The 19,890-nt window shown below is 39.7% G+C and overlaps 1 protein-coding gene across 4 annotated transcripts in view; it reads left to right on the forward strand.

Annotated features, from left to right (window-relative positions):
• Window positions 1-19,890, forward strand: part of LOC120483146 (serine/threonine-protein phosphatase 2A 55 kDa regulatory subunit B beta isoform) — a 122,483-nt gene that overhangs the window by 38,737 nt on the left and 63,856 nt on the right. For all 4 annotated transcript variants that reach the window (XM_089123944.1, XM_089123946.1, XM_089123947.1 and 1 more), the window contains 4 exons: window positions 1,939-2,036; window positions 5,745-5,910; window positions 7,142-7,254; window positions 12,166-12,343. In XM_089123944.1, coding sequence (XP_088980070.1) covers window positions 1,939-2,036; window positions 5,745-5,910; window positions 7,142-7,254; window positions 12,166-12,343 — 555 coding nt within the window. The remainder of the gene's footprint in view (window positions 1-1,938; window positions 2,037-5,744; window positions 5,911-7,141; window positions 7,255-12,165; window positions 12,344-19,890) is intronic.

Raw genomic sequence — 19,890 nt, forward strand, 5'->3', positions numbered from 1 at the left:
CAAGGGAGTGTGATCACAATTGTGTTCGGATTTGCAGGTTATTTTGAAACCTAGATAGCTGGAGGTAAACATCCGTCTCCTACAAGAACAGTATGTATACAATGCTAGACTATTTTTGTTGTCTGTGAAGCTCTGATGTAAGCTAAACATAGTAGACTAGTCTCCTGCCAGCACATTAACACAGCGACAAATAATGTGCGTGAAGATGTTTACCGACAATCCAAAATGGAAACGGATTTGCTGCTACTTGGGGTCGTCTTTTGTCTTACTGAAGCGTCCCGCCCTGGTCGACTTTCTTCTGGTGGTGGGCTGGCGATTCGATACAGTGTCATCCCACAATGGGAGCCATGCAGCTGTGCGTCTCTTTGAAGTGTCAGGAATCTTTGCCGGTTTGGATCCGGGCCACTTGCAGTTCAGAACATGATGTGCATTGAGAGAGAGAGAGCTGTTGTGTACACCAGTTCACACAGAACACATTTTTCTATTACACTCTGCTACTTTTCCATTGTTTTTCAATGTAAACGTGCTAGACGGACCTCTTTAACCGGTGGAAATACGTGCCATTGAATCAAACCTTTACTATATGTTATTGTATTAAGTATTGTGAGACAATCTGTTTATCTATTTTAAAAAAAACTTTTGCTGATAATTTACTCACCCCTATGTCATCCAAGATGTCCATGTCTTTCTTTCTTCATTCGAAAAGAAATTAAGGTTTTTGATGAAAACATTCCAGGATTTTCTCCATATAATGGACTTCATTGGGAACCAAATGGTTCAAGGTCCAAATGAGAGTTTCAGTGCAGCTTCAAAGGGCTTTAAACGACACCAGACGATGAATAAGGGTCTTATCTAGGACCCTTCGAGTCATAACTCGAAAAAAGATTTGTTCATTTTGATGAACGAGTTCGAACAGGAGAGTCATGGAACAGAGCAAGCATTTGAGCATTTATTTTTGAAATGGCCGATGGTTTCGCTTGATAAGACCCTTATTCATCGGCTGGAATCGTTTAAAGCCCTTTGAAGCTGCACTGAAACTCTCATTTGGACACTGAACCGTTTGGTTCCCAATGAAGTCCATTATATGGAGAAAATCCTGGAATGTTTTCATGTTTCTTTTCGACTGAAGAAAGAAAGACATGGACATTTTGGATGAAAAAAGTTTCTTGCTGTAATGAATTCTTATAGTCTGTCCTCATGTGTCTTTACTGTGTTGGGCTGGTCCAAATGCAATGTAATCTTATCTAAAAGCAATCAGTCCTCTCTGCATGTGACTGTGATCTTCTATGTTTTTTGAATGAGTCTGATCTTTAACAATGTCGTTCAGTTCATTAACATGCACAGGGGATTTTTCCAGTGCATCTTGGATTGATGTTGATGATCATGACCTGAATTCTCTTTGAGTATCTGATGTCGAGAGCGTTACAAATGGTCGGGCCATATGATCTTTTCGTCAACCTTGAATTTCTTGCTGTTTACTTCACATTTCTGGATCTTTCTGACTTTAGAAGAATAGATTTGGTGGGATGATTGGTGGTGGGATGATATTTGGTGGGGTTTGCATATGGTGATGGACAGGGGAAAGCATGGTGAGCGTTTCATCATTTCACATGAGATGGTCGGGCTGGTAAATTCTCCTTTATTGACTGGATTTTGTAATTTGTCCATGTTTTGTAGAAGGGGTGTATTATTTTATATTGAAGTTACTTTATGTATAAATGCCATTTTTTACATTTAAAAATACATTTATTAATTAATAGATCTAGAGCGAAAAAAGTTCGACATATTTCAATTCAGTCCCAAAGGTTTTCACGTAAATAAAAAAATATTCATTTATTTATAATATACTTATTGTCTCAATGTAGATTATTAAATGGAAATTCTAGAAGCTCTAAAATATCATCTTTTAGAACAATTTTTTTTCTTCCTCCCTTCCAGCTGACATCATATCCACGGTTGAGTTCAACCCGACAGGAGAACTCCTGGCCACTGGGGACAAAGGTGGACGAGTGGTGGTCTTCCAGAGAGAACAGGAGGTAATTCGGGGTAGACATTGTATTCACCAAAATCTACAGAGTATTACTTGGGTAACCAACATGTCCTGTCCTGTCCTGTCCTGTCCTGGCCGTCTGTTTATTATAAAGTGATGAAAATGTCCTGGTTTTCAAAAAAACTGTTGGGAAAGATCAGCTCTACAGTAGGGCTGAAACGATTAGTCGACATTGTTGACAATAAAAATTGACGACAAATATCTTTGTTGTTGTTTTTTTTTAATTTTTATTATTGACAAACTTCAAATAACAACAGATGTTAGCATGAGAAAAAGGAGACAATTACATAAAATTGGAATATAAGTACAGTAAAGATTAAAAACAAAACAAACAAAAAAACAGAGGAAGTAACTTAAATTACATATCGCTCAACATATTATCATACATTTTCACAAATTTGGCAAATTTTTTGTTATTAATTATTTTTAGTGTGTTAATAAAATAATTAAATTCACAGAGAAAAACATTTAATTTGGGTACTCTTAAAGAAAATTTGCATTTATGAAGAAAATACTTTGCCAATAAAATAAAAATATTTCCTATGTGTTCTGTTCTATGATTACAATTCGAAAAATAACAAATTACATCTCTCAAATTTAGTTCAAATTCCAATTTTACAAATATCTTTGTTGTCGAGTAGTCGTTTGATCTCACGTGACCCAATGTAAGGGCGTGCAATATCGCGTTTTGACCGCTACAGCGCTGTGGCGCTAGAGTCTAATACAGCCCTTTACAAATGCGGTAAAAAAAAAAAAAAAAAACAGCGCGAATTATGATTATGACTGAGTGCAAACGAATCCGAACTAGCAAGGTTTGGGAAAGTTTCACAAAGCTTAAAACCAACAATGCTGTCGTGTGCAATACATGCAAGGCAGCAAAAGCAAAAGAGGAGCCGGTGAGAATTCAGTGTTCTCCAGCTGGAGCTAACTAAACTAAGTTAACTACTGGTAACGTAAATCTCTTTATTAGATAGCAGTACTACTAATAATAGTAATAATATTATCAATAATAATATAATTACAGTAATGTGAAGATTTATTTAGCATTGAATAAAGCTTGATCGAGCTTAGGAATCAGGGCTGTTTTTATTATTGTAACTATTAGGTATTATAGTCTTATCACTTGCCTGTATTTCGTTCCATAATCATGAAGAATTAAAAAGGAGATGTTTAGGAAGAATATCATGGCAGTTTCTTTTTCTTTTTCATACTGTAAATTAAAAGGTGAAAGAGAACATCTCTGTCAGCTCAGTTGCCATGTAAAAAAGATTGTAACTTTATATTTATAATAATGGTTTGCAGATTAATATTTTACCATTTTTGTGTTCTGAAGTAAATGGCCCTTTTTCTGTTTCAGTTCTAAGAAAAGCAGTGGTCCAATTAAACAATACTTAGAGAGCATGTGTGTGATTTGAGTTGTACTGAAATCTGAAAACAAAACCGAATTACCTGTTTAGTTGACTCATTTCAAAAACTGAACTGATTTTCTTTTTTATATTATAGTAAGAATATGTATAACTCAATGTTTTAACTATTTGAAAAAGATGAATAACTGTTCCAGACTTACTCATAAGCCGGCAAAATAATCGACTAATCGGTCTAATAATCGTTAGATTAATCGATTATCAAAATAATCGTTTGTTGCAGCAAAATATAGATGGGCAAATAAGGTGGATGAGGAAGAAAAGCAGTATAAAGTGGAAGAAAACTAAAGCTAGAAATAAATTTTTTTAGTTTGTTTGTGAGCTGTTTTTGTTCAATTTGGAGGTATTTATTATTTATAATACAGAAGAGACATGATTTCTATCATTATTTCATTCCTTATTTTTGAAACCTGTCATAATAAAACATGTTGAGTAACCTCTGAGAAGCCTATCTGAGATTTGTGTCTTGTAATATAACAGTTTTCAATCCATACAGAGGCATAGCCTACTTTAAATGTAGTGAAATTAATAAGGCATCTTAGAGTAAACGTCGAGTATAATTTGAGTATCTGTTTGCCTGGCCGAGTGTCCTGGTTTTTGGTAATCAATATATGGTCACCCTAGTATTACTTACCAATCATGATTATGAATATTAAAACAGGTCTAAAATCTGAATGCTTACAGTATATCACACCCAAACCATAAAATAAGACTATAAATATGGTAGTCCTGATATTAGTTTTTGTGTGCGTGTCTGTTACAAACCTTCAGAGATCTAAAAACCCCTCAATGTTTTGTCTAGCACCACAAAAGTGTGAAACCTTGCCGTCTGCTCCTCCTCGTCTCACTCTCGCATCATCTTTAAAGAGATTTCATGGTGTCTGTTAATCCTCACACCATGATTCATGCCCCACTCTGTCTCAGACCCCCTTTAACCCCCTCCCTCCCACCGAGGGCAAATCTGTTTCCATTAATACCCTCTTCTTCTCTCGGCCTGTGTGAGTTCTGCTTATTGATTTAGACGCTTCCCAAGGTTAGCACTGACCCTGAAGGATTCCACGCTCTGATCGGCATTCAGATATTCCTGACACAGACCACCTTTGTGCATTGAGATCCTGACCTGCCCCTCTTATATTTCACGGCCTTCAGCAACAAAGAGAAAAATCAGCACGCATTTCACATACGACTGTAAAAGAGAGACTTAATATAAGCCAATATTCGAGCTGAAATTTCCAATTATAATTTGTTTGATGCCACTAATAATGTCCTAAATCAGGGTTTCCGCGGGGTCTTAAAAAGTCTAAAATTTCTAAATCACAATTTAAAAAGTCTTAAATTTGCTGAAGTATTGGGTTCTAGGTCTTAAATAATTTTAAACAGATCTTAATTTTCCTACGTCCATGTAAATCTCATTGAAATGTTCCTGCAGCGTTTTGGAATGTTTAAAAAAAATAATAATTCTGTGGTTGTAGTTCTTTATTTTGCTAGTTCAAATATAATTCTCTGTATTACGACTACAAAATAGACCAATATGCAACAGCCAATCAGTTTTGAGCTTTCGTGTTATTGGCGCGTATCTCAGGTACCACAGACGGACATAAAACGGATTTTAAGTTTAGCAGACTGTACTTGGCTTGAAATATCTGAATTTTGGATCAGATTTTTGGTGATTTTTAATTTTGCTTTTGGATCAGAGCCAACGGAGGTGCTCTGGGTTCTCCACACGGTGACAAGACACCAGTCCTACATTGTTTCAAATGATGTTTCCGGAGTCTGACATCGCTAAATCCTTCTGGTGCGGGAAAGATAAAATGGCCTATAATGCGCTTTGGAATAGGGGATTTTATAAAAACAGAAACAGAACTAATTTCCAAAAATCACGGGACCGTTCGCGCTGATTTTCGACGAATGTTCAGTTTGAATAAATTAAATTACTTTGCGAATAATTTTGAGACTCGTTACGCGTTTCCTTTTGTACGTTTTAAAAAAAAAAACATTTTTTTTTCGTGATATAGGTCTTAAATTTCATTCATAATGGTCTTAAAAAGCCTTAAATTTGACTTTGTGAAACCTGCAGAAACCCTGTAAATGTATAATTAGGTTGACTGCTGTATGATTTGTAAATGCGATCCTCTGATAATGTGGGGATGCATTTTTCTCTCATGATATGCATTATATAGGCTGTGAAACAAAGCAATGCACCAAATGCACATAGGATGTCTGCAAATGCTACTAATCAAAAAGACAATAAACAACTTCTGTCTTTGCAGAGTAAGAACCACCCTCAGCGGCGGGGCGAGTACAATGTTTACAGCACCTTTCAGAGCCACGAGCCTGAGTTTGACTACTTGAAAAGCCTGGAGATTGAGGAGAAGATCAACAAGATCCGCTGGCTGCCTCAACAGAATGCCGCCTATTTCCTCCTGTCCACCAATGGTGAGCAAACACACTGTGTTCTCTTCATATGATCTGATGCTTCTCACTTTCCTGTTGAAAAGACTTGTTGGTCATTAGTATATGTGTGTTTGGATGGACCTTCAAATGGTCTTCGTTTCCTCTTTACACTAATGGTCTATACGACCCCAACAATCGATTGAGTAATTGTACAAAAAATATACATTTTTAATCATAATGTATAAAATATATATTTTTTTTTTACTTCTCATCTATTTATTAATGTTTTTGGAGATATAAAGTACTTTTGTATACCACACAATTCCTCAACTACACCATTAGCTTTAGCATTAGAAATTTTTTTTTTTCATGATTCACTGCATTTATGCTCAAGTACTAGGCCTTCATTTCTGTGTAAAAATTCTCAGATTTATGCCGGATTTTTTTTTTTTTTTTGACACATGAAGAAAATATATAGTTTTTTTTTTTTCACATTTCCCATTCATTTCAATGTGGGGTCATATTGACCCCGAAGATCAGAAGTCTTAGAACAACCGAATCAAGCCCAGTTTTTTTTGTGTATGTATAGATAAGTAATGTATGAAAAGTCACAAAATCTTATTCCACTGAGATGAAGGGAACCTTTTTTTTAATAAGTAAAAGTCGATGACCCGATTGAGGGCTACTCTGCCGTTTTCTTTACTAGATATTTGTGGTGTTGCATATAACTTTCTCACTATTTAGAAAAAATACAATATATTGAATTGTTGGAATTAAAAGGGTGTTCTCTTTAAAGAACAAAGAACGTGCTTCTTTAAGCGATATGTTATTTTTCATTGTGGTACAAAGTTTGTGAAATTAGAGGAAAATACCATATAGAATCATGTCAAAATATTTTCTTAAAAAAAAAAAAATCCATCTTTTTGTACATATACTGTATGCACTACTGGCCAAAGGTTTGGGGTCAGATTTTTTTTCAATTATTATTACTTTTTAAGATTTTAGTTTTTGAAAGAAAATTCAAGGCTGCATTACATTGATCTAAAATGACTGTAAAGACATTTATAATTTAAAATAAATGCTGTTCATCAAAAAATCCCCCCCCCCCAAAAAAACAACAACAAAAACACAGTTTCCATAAGAACATTATTAAGCCGCAAAACTGTCTTCAACAGATAATTGTAAAGCGGCCAGTGCAGTTTTTCTCTGCTGCTAACATCACAAACACTGCTTCCACCTTACATGTTGTCCCTCATATCATCTCTCTTCCCAGATAAAACAGTGAAACTATGGAAAATCAGTGAGCGAGACAAACGACCAGAGGGCTACAATCTGAAGGATGAAGATGGCAGGATACGGGACCCTACCACCATCACAGCTCTGAGGGTAAGCAAAGTCCCTTAAAATCAAGACTCGCCGGTCTTTTTGCAAAGCCCAGTGGCAATAGACCTGCTCTTGGAGTGCCACTTGTCCCTCTCAGTACTTCTGGGGGTTTTAGTCCTGCTAAAGGTACTGAGAGATCTTTTTTCTAGTCTTCCCCTTGCCATTCGGTCTCCTGCGGGAGAAAGGGAGTCTTAATCTGTTGGCTCTAGTATGTGAAGGGAAAAAAATTAAGGTCAAGCTCTGTTGTAATTTGGCAGCCATAGCTTTCCCAGTGGAAGTGGGCACTCCTAGCGCAACAGAGGAGGATTATGGGTTGGAAAAGGAATTTCATATCTTGCCAAATACAGTTGACAAGGTAGGGGGTTTGGGGAGTATTTTATAGACTTGGTCTCATCGAGGTTTGAGGTGTGAGAGTGGAGGAAGGCCAGTGTGGATCCCCTCCTACATACATGGATTTACTCTGCAGAAGTGGAACGTGTCCAGGGGTGACCCGCTGCTACAGCTGGGGGCAGCTGATAAATGTCAAATGTTAATGTTGTGTTGATACTCTGGGATTCTCTCTTGGGAATCGTTAGATTGATGCCAGGCAAGGTCTGTTTTGTCATTTCTTCCTCTTTCAGAGTATGCACTGCCTTTTGTTCTCCTTTGGATTTAGTTTTGGCAGCTGCCTAAGAGACATTGAGTTATTGATTACAGTTTAAAACAACGGCAACATATTTCTATGATTTAATGAGGTTTGGGAGAAGACTCCAAGAAAAACCAAAGACCTCCACTTTTCCTTTGAGAAAATCTCAAAAATTATGTGTAATTGAACCGTTTTAATTATACATTGCCTTGTTGTTTTTGGCAGCTCTTTAAGTTTTAGTCTTAGTCTTTTGGTTGAAAATGCTTTTAAGTTTTAGTCACATTTTAGTCACTTATAAAACTTCAAAAAGGTTTTAGTCAAGTTTTAGTAAAAAAGAAAGAAAAAAGTAGTCTTTAACAAATTAATTTAGGTTAAAAAGTATTGGAAATGGGCTTAGGAATGCATACTTGAATAAAAAGTACTGTTTGAAACAAACATGACACTTGAAGTTTGTTCACAGACAATCCCTGAATACTGTAAACACTGTATTTGGCCTTTAAATGGTTAGTGCGGATCGCTAGGAAAGATTAGATGAATGTGATCATTTTTGTTTGGGCCTGAAATCGCTGATACAACCTTTACGTTAAAATTGTACACGTTAATATTACTAGTTTTTAATCAATCCCTGGTTCAGGAGAGGCTGATATAAATTAGCCTCTAATGTTACCCTATTAATCTATTGATTTAATTCTTGCATGTTTTTTGTGCATGATTACAGTTCATATATGTGTGGGAAGCTATTAAAAATTGCGTTAGGATACTTCATGAGTTATTAAGAATTTTTTTTTTTTCCCTGCAAATGCAGTGATGAAGTTCATGAATTTTTTTATGATTTTTTTTTTTTTTTCAAAACATCCCCCCCTCTGTTTTTTTCACAAATCGCACCCTGATTACTATTTTCCAGATCTGGGACAGTTCCAGGTATTTCGACCTGCATCCATTATTCATTTAGCATGAATTTACACCTCTCCTTCCTTTGAGGATACAGTAGACTGGTGGCTCTGGAGAGTGTTCTTGAGACGACTGTAATGAGACGGCAGCAGTTCCATCAGCTTTCCCTTAACTAACACTGCAGCCCACTGGAGACCAGAGCAACGAGAGCTGTACAAAATCAGGGCATTTATCACTTTGCACAGACTGAGCAGAGAGATAAAGGGGGAGGTGAAGGTGGATCCCTCTCAGGGACTCCACAGGATACATCTGCCCCGACTGTTATCCAGTGTTTACTGCCTTCATCTCTGTCTGCACTCCAAACATGAGGGGATTCACCCTGCAAAATTGTTTCTGCTGGGGGGAGGGGGTTGAGTCACTGTCAATAAAACAGTGAATCTGAGACATCTTTAGGAAGACATGTACGCTTTGTGTTTGACTCAAAGACAAAAGCTGCATTTGCACTGCAGGTCTTGATGCCCAAATCCGATTTTCTGACTATATCCGATTTTTTTGATGACCCGCTTGCATCATCTTTTAAAAGTGACCCGTATCCGATTTTTGCATGTAAGTGCTGAAACTACCAAATGTAGATGTTCTGACCTGGAAAATTAAGTAAAACGGCATGAAATTCAATGGATGCAGATGCGAATAAAATTATCCAGTGTTCTTCTTTCCACAATATTTTGAAAAGTCATCAAAACATTAGTCTCGTACGGCGGAGAAAAAATGAAGAGAGCCCTTGTTGGCACTGAGCGCTTAAAAACGCGCCTCCATATCTCGTGAAATGTCTTTTATTTCTGTAACATCCCTGCAGTTTTGCCTACACTCTTCGCCCCAAACACTCAAAAGACATGAAATCCACGGTGTCTATCCTTTGTCTTCCATCGCGACTATAATCGCGCATTTTTTTAATGACGTGCGACTCGCATTTACTGGGGAATATCTGTTTTGTCTGCTTATATGGCACACGCAAATGCACGTATCCGATTCATATCCGATTTATTACCACATATGAGTGAGGCCTGAATCCGATCCGAGAAAATCGGAATCCGTGTGTTTTTTTTTTCTTGCTTAAACTTTCACCGGTCATATGAGAGGAAAAAATCGGATTTGGGTCACTTGAACCATGCAGTGTAAATGGGGCCAGAGAAACATGTGGGCTAAAAGGATGTTTGGTTTTCTTAGTCTTTCTTAGTCGCGCGTAAACCCCCAAACGGACGGGAGCAGCTCCAGTGGAGAACAGTGACTCGATCTACGTAAAATCTTCAGATCACGTTGCTCAAATCCATTTCACTGTGTTACCGAAACCAAACATGAAAACCGACAACACACGATAGACACACATTTGTCGTCTTTCTCGTACTAATATTTGCCCAATCCAGTTTGATTCACACTGTCTGTGAACGTAACCGTATTAAGGACTAGGAATGACAACCGTATTATGTGAAAAGAATGGTTTGCTGGAGTTCATTAACAATCATTAAAAATCAATCAGTTTGACATTTTTAAGAAATAAGAAGGGCAGAAAGAAAAACACATTTTACTACTCTACTCCACAATTTCCATATTAACGTTAAATCCGCAATGCTAAAGTTATGAATTATGTATAATGTGTTAATAAAGTGTACCCACATATTCAACCCCCTCTTATCATTAGTGAGGGAATATCCCAGCAGTCAAATTTAATTAACGCTTGATTGAGAGATAATAGCTTCAATCAGTCTCGAGTGGTCCTGTCAACTGAATTCATGACGTCATGCTCCCTGGGCTAATTTTATTATTGAAAGCACATGTAGGGTGGTAGAGGACATACCGGAAATCTGAAAGACCCAAAAAATCGGAGTTCTCTTAAAATATGCTTTTTATATATATATTTTTTTTTCTATTTAGAGTGAAATGTGACATGTAAATTAAATTTGTCAGATTAGAAAAAAAAAAGAAGAATTTTTGAGCGGAATGTTATTTCATGCAAAAAAAAAACAGACTTGCTTTCACATATTATATGATATGAAATTAATAATTAAAGCGGTAAAGGCTATAGAAAATGTATTTTCTAATGTATACATCAACAATAGGACATCCCTCACCCCACCCCCACTCTCTAACAGAAATGAAAAGATGGCGTTCCCATGTGTTAGGTGATAATGACCTGGCGTGGTAGCGTGTGCCCCTCCTCCACGTCCCACTGCTCGATGATGAGCGTTCCTCGTCTCTGTAGTGAGTGGGACATGTCTGCCATGCCTCTTCTGTCATTAGTGGAGGGCTGAACGCATTAAAAACCTCATGGGGAGTCAGACACTGACTGCGACGCTCTAGCCCTCCCGTGAAGCACAGGTAGGAGCATCGGCCCTAGGATTAGTCATCATTAAAGAGATGGTAGACCTGTGTTTCCTGTTACCACACTGCATTGTGGGTGCTAATACTCCACATGTCTTCAGATTTTGACCGTGTAGGTTTAGGAGTTGGCCGGATCCAGGTGTGGGCAAGTATTTGAGAAAAAACCACCTCTGTTATCTGTGTTTTTCCTAAGCAAAAAAAAACTAAATAATAATATATGTTGTATAGTACAGCAAGTCTGTCATACAGGCTACATAAAATTATAATGAGAACATATTTATAAATATGTGCTTGGGACATGAACTTTAATGGTGATACTTTTGTTTTTGAGAATGAGATCAGGTTAAAATTATCTACAAATTTGGATTTAGATTGATCTGCCAATTTTTTTGGGGAATCAGCTTTTCAACTTTAAAGAATTAGCTGTTATCCGTATCGGCTAAAATTTTCATATCAATGCATCCTTAAAATACAGTAACAGATTTGATGCAAAACATCTACTGCACTTGGAGAATGCATAGAGACAAACTAATACCCTTGACAGTATTTTATAATTAATATTATATTTCACAATATAGCAAGGCCTCTCAAACCACATTACTTTGAGAAATACACAGAATTAATCACCTATTTTAGACCGTATTTACTCAAGATTCCATATTTTAGAGCAGAAATTGAGTATGCTAATTTTGTTCAGATTAATCAGTCTGACTAAATAGGCATTCACTAATGGGAAGGATATCCATCCATTTTCCAAACCCCTATGGAGCCTAACCCAGCATCTCAGGCCAAAAGCATGGAAACACCCTGGATGGATGGGGAGTCTATCACAGGGCTAATAGACACGATCTATTCTCCAATTCACTTATCCTGCATGACTTTGAATCGTTACCGAAAACGGAATTCAGTGGGACTCGAACCAGGGACCATCCTGCTTTGCATATCTTAGTATTTGCTGACATTATTTCCTTTCTTTATCTGTCTCTTTTCCTAACCATGTATCTTCCTCCTCCTCTCAGGTGCCTGTGTTGAGACCCATGGACTTGATGGTGGAGGCAACACCTCGTCGCATTTTCTCTAATGCTCACACCTATCACATCAACTCCATCTCGGTCAACAGTGACTGCGAAACATACATGTCCACAGATGACCTGAGGATCAACCTGTGGAACTTGGAGATCACAAACCGAAGCTTTAGTATCCTTTTTTAGTTTCAGATGGTTGCATGTCTATGGCAAGCCGTTTTAACCCCCTCAGACCTGAATTATGTTTCAAGGTTCTGAAAAATATAAAAGTACATTTTCCCAGCTCATGAGGCTTCTATAAATGAAAACAAATGAAAATTTTTTTTTTTATATAATTGCTTTCATTGTGATTTTTTTTTTGTCCATTCCAATGGACATCAGGTCAAAACGGGTGTACTTCCCAAAAATATACCAACATGAAATAAATTAATAAACATAAAATTTGTTGGTCTATACTTTAAGCTTTTTCTCAAGGTCAAAAAAATTCCAGCAGTATCCCATTTCAACTATAATTTTGAGGTTTTTGTTCTACTGATTGCACATTGTAACAAACTAAATATCTTCAAATCCATCAATCTGGTCATATTAGAGTCATTTTCTGTGTGCATCTTTCGTTTTTTAGAACAAAAACTTTTGCGTGTGCACCTGCTGTCTGGTCTAGTACACAGTAGTGCAGTGCCAGATCAGTGCTGTGTGTAATAAGCCCAGCAGTGTTTATGTGGATGAGTGCGTGTTGGCGCTGATTGTGTCCTCTTCACGTCCGTTCCTCCACTCCTCAAGCACCTGACTGCCAACACTCACTTCAGTCCCTAATATGAAGACATGTTGTGATGGATCCGTCAGAATATCGGGATTCTGATAACACCTGGTTTAGCCTATACACCCTTTAACATTCCCAGTTATTTAAGCCTCTAAATGTGTGTGTTGTGTACCGTTATAACCGATCTTCAGGCAGTTTCATGGTATTTATGTAACACGTTGGCCCCCCCTTTTTTTGTAGGGAAAGTGTTGGATATTTATAATAGCATAAATGCTAAGTGGGATCTCCATATCTCAGCTCTGGAAGGGTCTAGAGCCTCCATTTTGGCACTCAGGTCTAAGTCTCATGGCCCTCTATCAGAATCCAGAGTTTCGAGAAGATTAGAGAAACTTAAAAATTCGACCCAATAAAAAAAAACGACAGTGATACAGCGAAAAATTAAGTTTCTCCAATCTTCACAAAACTCTGGATTCTGATAGAGGGCCGTGAGAAAAAATGGAGGCAGTAGACCCTTCCAGAGCTGAGATATCGAAACTCAAAAATTCGACCCGAAAAAAAAACGACAGTGTTACCCCTTACGTTTTTTTGCGTTTTCGGGCGAAAAATCAAGTTTCTCCAATCCTCTCAAAACTCTGGATTATGATAGAGGGCCGCGAGACCTTGCCCTGAGCGCAAAAATGGAGGCTCTAGACCCTTCCAGAGCTGAGATATCGAAACTCAAAATTTCGAGCCGAAAAAAAAAACGACAGTGTTACCCCTTACGTTTTTTTGCGTTTTTGGGCGAAAAATCAAGTTTCTCCAATCCTCTCAAAACTCTGGATTATGATAGAGGGCCGCGAGACTTTGCCCTGAGCGCAAAAATGGAGGCTCTAGACCCCTCCAGAGCTGAGATATCGAAACTCAAAATTTCGAGCCGAAAAAAAAACGACAGTGTTACCCCTTAAGTTTTTTTGCGTTTTCGGGCGAAAAATCAAGTTTCTCCAATCCTCTCAAAACTCTGGATTATGATAGAGGGCCGCGAGACCTTGCCCTGAGCGCAAAAATGGAGGCTCTAGACCCTTCCAGAGCTGAGATATCGAAACTCAAAATTTCGACCCGAAAAAAAAACGACAGTGTTACCCCTTACGTTTTTTTTGCGTTTTCGGGCGAAAAATCAAGTTTCTCCAATCCTCTCAAAACTCTGGATTATGATAGAGGGCCGCGAGACCTTGCCCTGAGCGCAAAAATGGAGGCTCTAGACCCTTCCAGAGCTGAGATATCGAAACTCAAAATTTCGACCCGAAAAAAAAACGACAGTGTTACCCCTTACGTTTTTTTGCGTTTTCGGGCGAAAAATCAAGTTTCTCCAATCCTCTCAAAACTCTGGATTATGATAGAGGGCCGCGAGACCTTGCCCTGAGCGCAAAAATGGAGGCTCTAGACCCTTCCAGAGCTGAGATATCGAAACTCAAAATTTCGACCCGAAAAAAAAACGACAGTGTTACCCCTTACGTTTTTTTGCGTTTTCGGGCGAAAAATCAAGTTTCTCCAATCCTCTCAAAACTCTGGATTATGATAGAGGGCCGCGAGACCTTGCCCTGAGCGCAAAAATGGAGGCTCTAGACCCTTCCAGAGCTGAGATATCGAAACTCAAAATTTCGACCCGAAAAAAAAACGACAGTGTTACCCCTTACGTTTTTTTGCGTTTTCGGGCGAAAAATCAAGTTTCTCCAATCCTCTCAAAACTCTGGATTATGATAGAGGGCCGCGAGACCTTGCCCTGAGCGCAAAAATGGAGGCTCTAGACCCTTCCAGAGCTGAGATATCGAAACTCAAAATTTCGACCCGAAAAAAAAACGACAGTGTTACCCCTTACGTTTTTTTGCGTTTTTGGGCGAAAAATCAAGTTTCTCCAATCCTCTCAAAACTCTGGATTATGATAGAGGGCCGCGAGACCTTGCCCTGAGCGCAAAAATGGAGGCTCTAGACCCCTCCAGAGCTGAGATATCGAAACTCAAAATTTCGACCCGAAAAAAAAACGACAGTGTTACCCCTTACGTTTTTTTGCGTTTTCGGGCGAAAAATCAAGTTTCTCCAATCCTCTCAAAACTCTGGATTATGATAGAGGGCCGCGAGACTTTGCCCTGAGCGCAAAAATGGAGGCTCTAGACCCCTCCAGAGCTGAGATATCGAAACTCAAAATTTCGACCCGAAAAAAAAAACGACAGTGTTACCCCTTACGTTTTTTTGCGTTTTCGGGCGAAAAATCAAGTTTCTCCAATCCTCTCAAAACTCTGGATTATGATAGAGGGCCGCGAGACTTTGCCCTGAGCGCAAAAATGGAGGCTCTAGACCCCTCCAGAGCTGAGATATCGAAACTCAAAATTTCGACCCGAAAAAAAAAACGACAGTGTTACCCCTTACGTTTTTTTGCGTTTTCGGGCGAAAAATCAAGTTTCTCCAATCCTCTCAAAACTCTGGATTATGATAGAGGGCCGCGAGACTTTGCCCTGAGCGCAAAAATGGAGGCTCTAGACCCCTCCAGAGCTGAGATATCGAAACTCAAAATTTCGACCCGAAAAAAAAACGACAGTGTTACCCCTTACGTTTTTTTGCGTTTTCGGGCGAAAAATCAAGTTTCTCCAATCCTCTCAAAACTCTGGATTATGATAGAGGGCCGCGAGACTTTGCCCTGAGCGCAAAAATGGAGGCTCTAGACCCTTCCAGAGCTGAGATATCGAAACTCAAAATTTCGACCCGAAAAAAAAACGACAGTGTTACCCCTTACGTTTTTTTGCGTTTTCGGGCGAAAAATCAAGTTTCTCCAATCCTCTCAAAACTCTGGATTATGATAGAGGGCCGCGAGACTTTGCCCTGAGCGCAAAAATGGAGGCTCTAGACCCTTCCAGAGCTGAGATATCGAAACTCAAAATTTCGACCCGAAAAAAAAACGACAGTGTTACCCCTTACGTTTTTTTGCGTTTTCGGGCGAAAAATCAAGTTTCTCCAATCCTCTCAAAACTCTGGATTATGATAGAGGGCCGCGAGACCTTGCCCTGAGCGCAAAAATGGAGGCTCTAGACCCCTCCAGAGCTGAGATATCGAAACTCAAAATTTCGACCCGAAAAAAAAACGACAGTGTTACCCCTTACGTTTTTTTGCGTTTTCGGGCGAAAAATCAAGTTTCTCCAATCCTCTCAAAACTCTGGATTATGATAGAGGGCCGCGAGACTTTGCCCTGAGCGCAAAAATGGAGGCTCTAGACCCCTCCAGAGCTGAGATATCGAAACTCAAAATTTCGACCCGAAAAAAAAAACGACAGTGTTACCCCTTACGTTTTTTTGCGTTTTCGGGCGAAAAATCAAGTTTCTCCAATCCTCTCAAAACTCTGGATTATGATAGAGGGCCGCGAGACTTTGCCCTGAGCGCAAAAATGGAGGCTCTAGACCCCTCCAGAGCTGAGATATCGAAACTCAAAATTTCGACCCGAAAAAAAAAACGACAGTGTTACCCCTTACGTTTTTTTGCGTTTTCGGGCGAAAAATCAAGTTTCTCCAATCCTCTCAAAACTCTGGATTATGATAGAGGGCCGCGAGACTTTGCCCTGAGCGCAAAAATGGAGGCTCTAGACCCCTCCAGAGCTGAGATATCGAAACTCAAAATTTCGACCCGAAAAAAAAACGACAGTGTTACCCCTTACGTTTTTTGCGTTTTCGGGCGAAAAATCAAGTTTCTCCAATCCTCTCAAAACTCTGGATTATGATAGAGGGCCGCGAGACCTTGCCCTGAGCGCAAAAATGGAGGCTCTAGACCCTTCCAGAGCTGAGATATCGAAACTCAAAATTTCGACCCGAAAAAAAAACGACAGTGTTACCCCTTACGTTTTTTTGCGTTTTCGGGCGAAAAATCAAGTTTCTCCAATCCTCTCAAAACTCTGGATTATGATAGAGGGCCGCGAGACCTTGCCCTGAGCGCAAAAATGGAGGCTCTAGACCCTTCCAGAGCTGAGATATCGAAACTCAAAATTTCGACCCGAAAAAAAAAACGACAGTGTTACCCCTTACGTTTTTTTGCGCTTTCGGGCGAAAAATCAAGTTTCTCCAATCCTCTCAAAACTCTGGATTATGATAGAGGGCCGCGAGACTTTGCCCTGAGCGCAAAAATGGAGGCCCTAGACCCTTCCAGAGCTGAGATATCGAAACTCAAAATTTCGACCCGAAAAAAAAAACGACAGTGTTACCCCTTACGTTTTTTTGCGTTTTCGGGCGAAAAATCAAGTTTCTCCAATCCTCTCAAAACTCTGGATTATGATAGAGGGCCGCGAGACTTTGCCCTGAGCGCAAAAATGGAGGCTCTAGACCCCTCCAGAGCTGAGATATCGAAACTCAAAATTTCGACCCGAAAAAAAAACGACAGTGTTACCCCTTACGTTTTTTTGCGTTTTCGGGCGAAAAATCAAGTTTCTCCAATCCTCTCAAAACTCTGGATTATGATAGAGGGCCGCGAGACCTTGCCCTGAGCGCAAAAATGGAGGCTCTAGACCCTTCCAGAGCTGAGATATCGAAACTCAAAATTTCGACCCGAAAAAAAAAACGACAGTGTTACCCCTTACGTTTTTTTGCGTTTTCGGGCGAAAAATCAAGTTTCTCCAATCCTCTCAAAACTCTGGATTATGATAGAGGGCCGCGAGACTTTGCCCTGAGCGCAAAAATGGAGGCTCTAGACCCCTCCAGAGCTGAGATATCGAAACTCAAAATTTCGACCCGAAAAAAAAACGACAGTGTTACCCCTTACGTTTTTTTGCGTTTTCGGGCGAAAAATCAAGTTTCTCCAATCCTCTCAAAACTCTGGATTATGATAGAGGGCCGCGAGACCTTGCCCTGAGCGCAAAAATGGAGGCTCTAGACCCTTCCAGAGCTGAGATATCGAAACTCAAAATTTCGACCCGAAAAAAAAACGACAGTGTTACCCCTTACGTTTTTTTGCGTTTTCGGGCGAAAAATCAAGTTTCTCCAATCCTCTCAAAACTCTGGATTATGATAGAGGGCCGCGAGACTTTGCCCTGAGCGCAAAAATGGAGGCTCTAGACCCTTCCAGAGCTGAGATATCGAAACTCAAAATTTCGACCCGAAAAAAAAACGACAGTGTTACCCCTTACGTTTTTTTGCGTTTTCGGGCGAAAAATCAAGTTTCTCCAATCCTCTCAAAACTCTGGATTATGATAGAGGGCCGCGAGACCTTGCCCTGAGCGCAAAAATGGAGGCTCTAGACCCTTCCAGAGCTGAGATATCGAAACTCAAAATTTCGACCCGAAAAAAAAACGACAGTGTTACCCCCTTACGTTTTTTTGCGTTTTCGGGCGAAAAATCAAGTTTCTCCAATCCTCTCAAAACTCTGGATTATGATAGAGGGCCGCGAGACTTTGCCCTGAGCGCAAAAATGGAGGCTCTAGACCCTTCCAGAGCTGAGATATCGAAACTCAAAATTTCGACCCGAAAAAAAAACGACAGTGTTACCCCTTACGTTTTTTTGCGTTTTCGGGCGAAAAATCAAGTTTCTCCAATCCTCTCAAAACTCTGGATTATGATAGAGGGCCGCGAGACCTTGCCCTGAGCGCAAAAATGGAGGCTCTAGACCCTTCCAGAGCTGAGATATCGAAACTCAAAATTTCGACCCGAAAAAAAAAACGACAGTGTTACCCCTTACGTTTTTTTGCGTTTTCGGGCGAAAAATCAAGTTTCTCCAATCCTCTCAAAACTCTGGATTATGATAGAGGGCCGCGAGACTTTGCCCTGAGCGCAAAAATGGAGGCCCTAGACCCTTCCAGAGCTGAGATATCGAAACTCAAAATTTCGACCCGAAAAAAAAAACGACAGTGTTACCCCTTACGTTTTTTTGCGTTTTCGGGCGAAAAATCAAGTTTCTCCAATCCTCTCAAAACTCTGGATTATGATAGAGGGCCGCGAGACTTTGCCCTGAGCGCAAAAATGGAGGCTCTAGACCCCTCCAGAGCTGAGATATCGAAACTCAAAATTTCGACCCGAAAAAAAAACGACAGTGTTACCCCTTACGTTTTTTTGCGTTTTTGGGCGAAAAATCAAGTTTCTCCAATCCTCTCAAAACTCTGGATTATGATAGAGGGCCGCGAGACCTTGCCCTGAGCGCAAAAATGGAGGCTCTAGACCCTTCCAGAGCTGAGATATCGAAACTCAAAATTTCGACCCGAAAAAAAAAACGACAGTGTTACCCCTTACGTTTTTTTGCGTTTTCGGGCGAAAAATCAAGTTTCTCCAATCCTCTCAAAACTCTGGATTATGATAGAGGGCCGCGAGACTTTGCCCTGAGCGCAAAAATGGAGGCTCTAGACCCCTCCAGAGCTGAGATATCGAAACTCAAAATTTCGACCCGAAAAAAAAACGACAGTGTTACCCCTTACGTTTTTTTGCGTTTTCGGGCGAAAAATCAAGTTTCTCCAATCCTCTCAAAACTCTGGATTATGATAGAGGGCCGCGAGACCTTGCCCTGAGCGCAAAAATGGAGGCTCTAGACCCTTCCAGAGCTGAGATATCGAAACTCAAAATTTCGACCCGAAAAAAAAACGACAGTGTTACCCCTTACGTTTTTTTGCGTTTTCGGGCGAAAAATCAAGTTTCTCCAATCCTCTCAAAACTCTGGATTATGATAGAGGGCCGCGAGACTTTGCCCTGAGCGCAAAAATGGAGGCTCTAGACCCTTCCAGAGCTGAGATATCGAATTTCAAAATTTCGACCCGAAAAAAAAACGACAGTGTTACCCCTTACGTTTTTTTGCGTTTTCGGGCGAAAAATCAAGTTTCTCCAATCCTCTCAAAACTCTGGATTATGATAGAGGGCCGCGAGACCTTGCCCTGAGCGCAAAAATGGAGGCTCTAGACCCTTCCAGAGCTGAGATATCGAAACTCAAAATTTCGACCCGAAAAAAAAACGACAGTGTTACCCCTT

Source organism: Pimephales promelas, chromosome 19 (assembly GCF_988280905.1).
Source record: "Pimephales promelas chromosome 19, fPimPro1.hap1.1, whole genome shotgun sequence".
Taxonomy (NCBI): domain Eukaryota; kingdom Metazoa; phylum Chordata; class Actinopteri; order Cypriniformes; family Leuciscidae; genus Pimephales; species Pimephales promelas.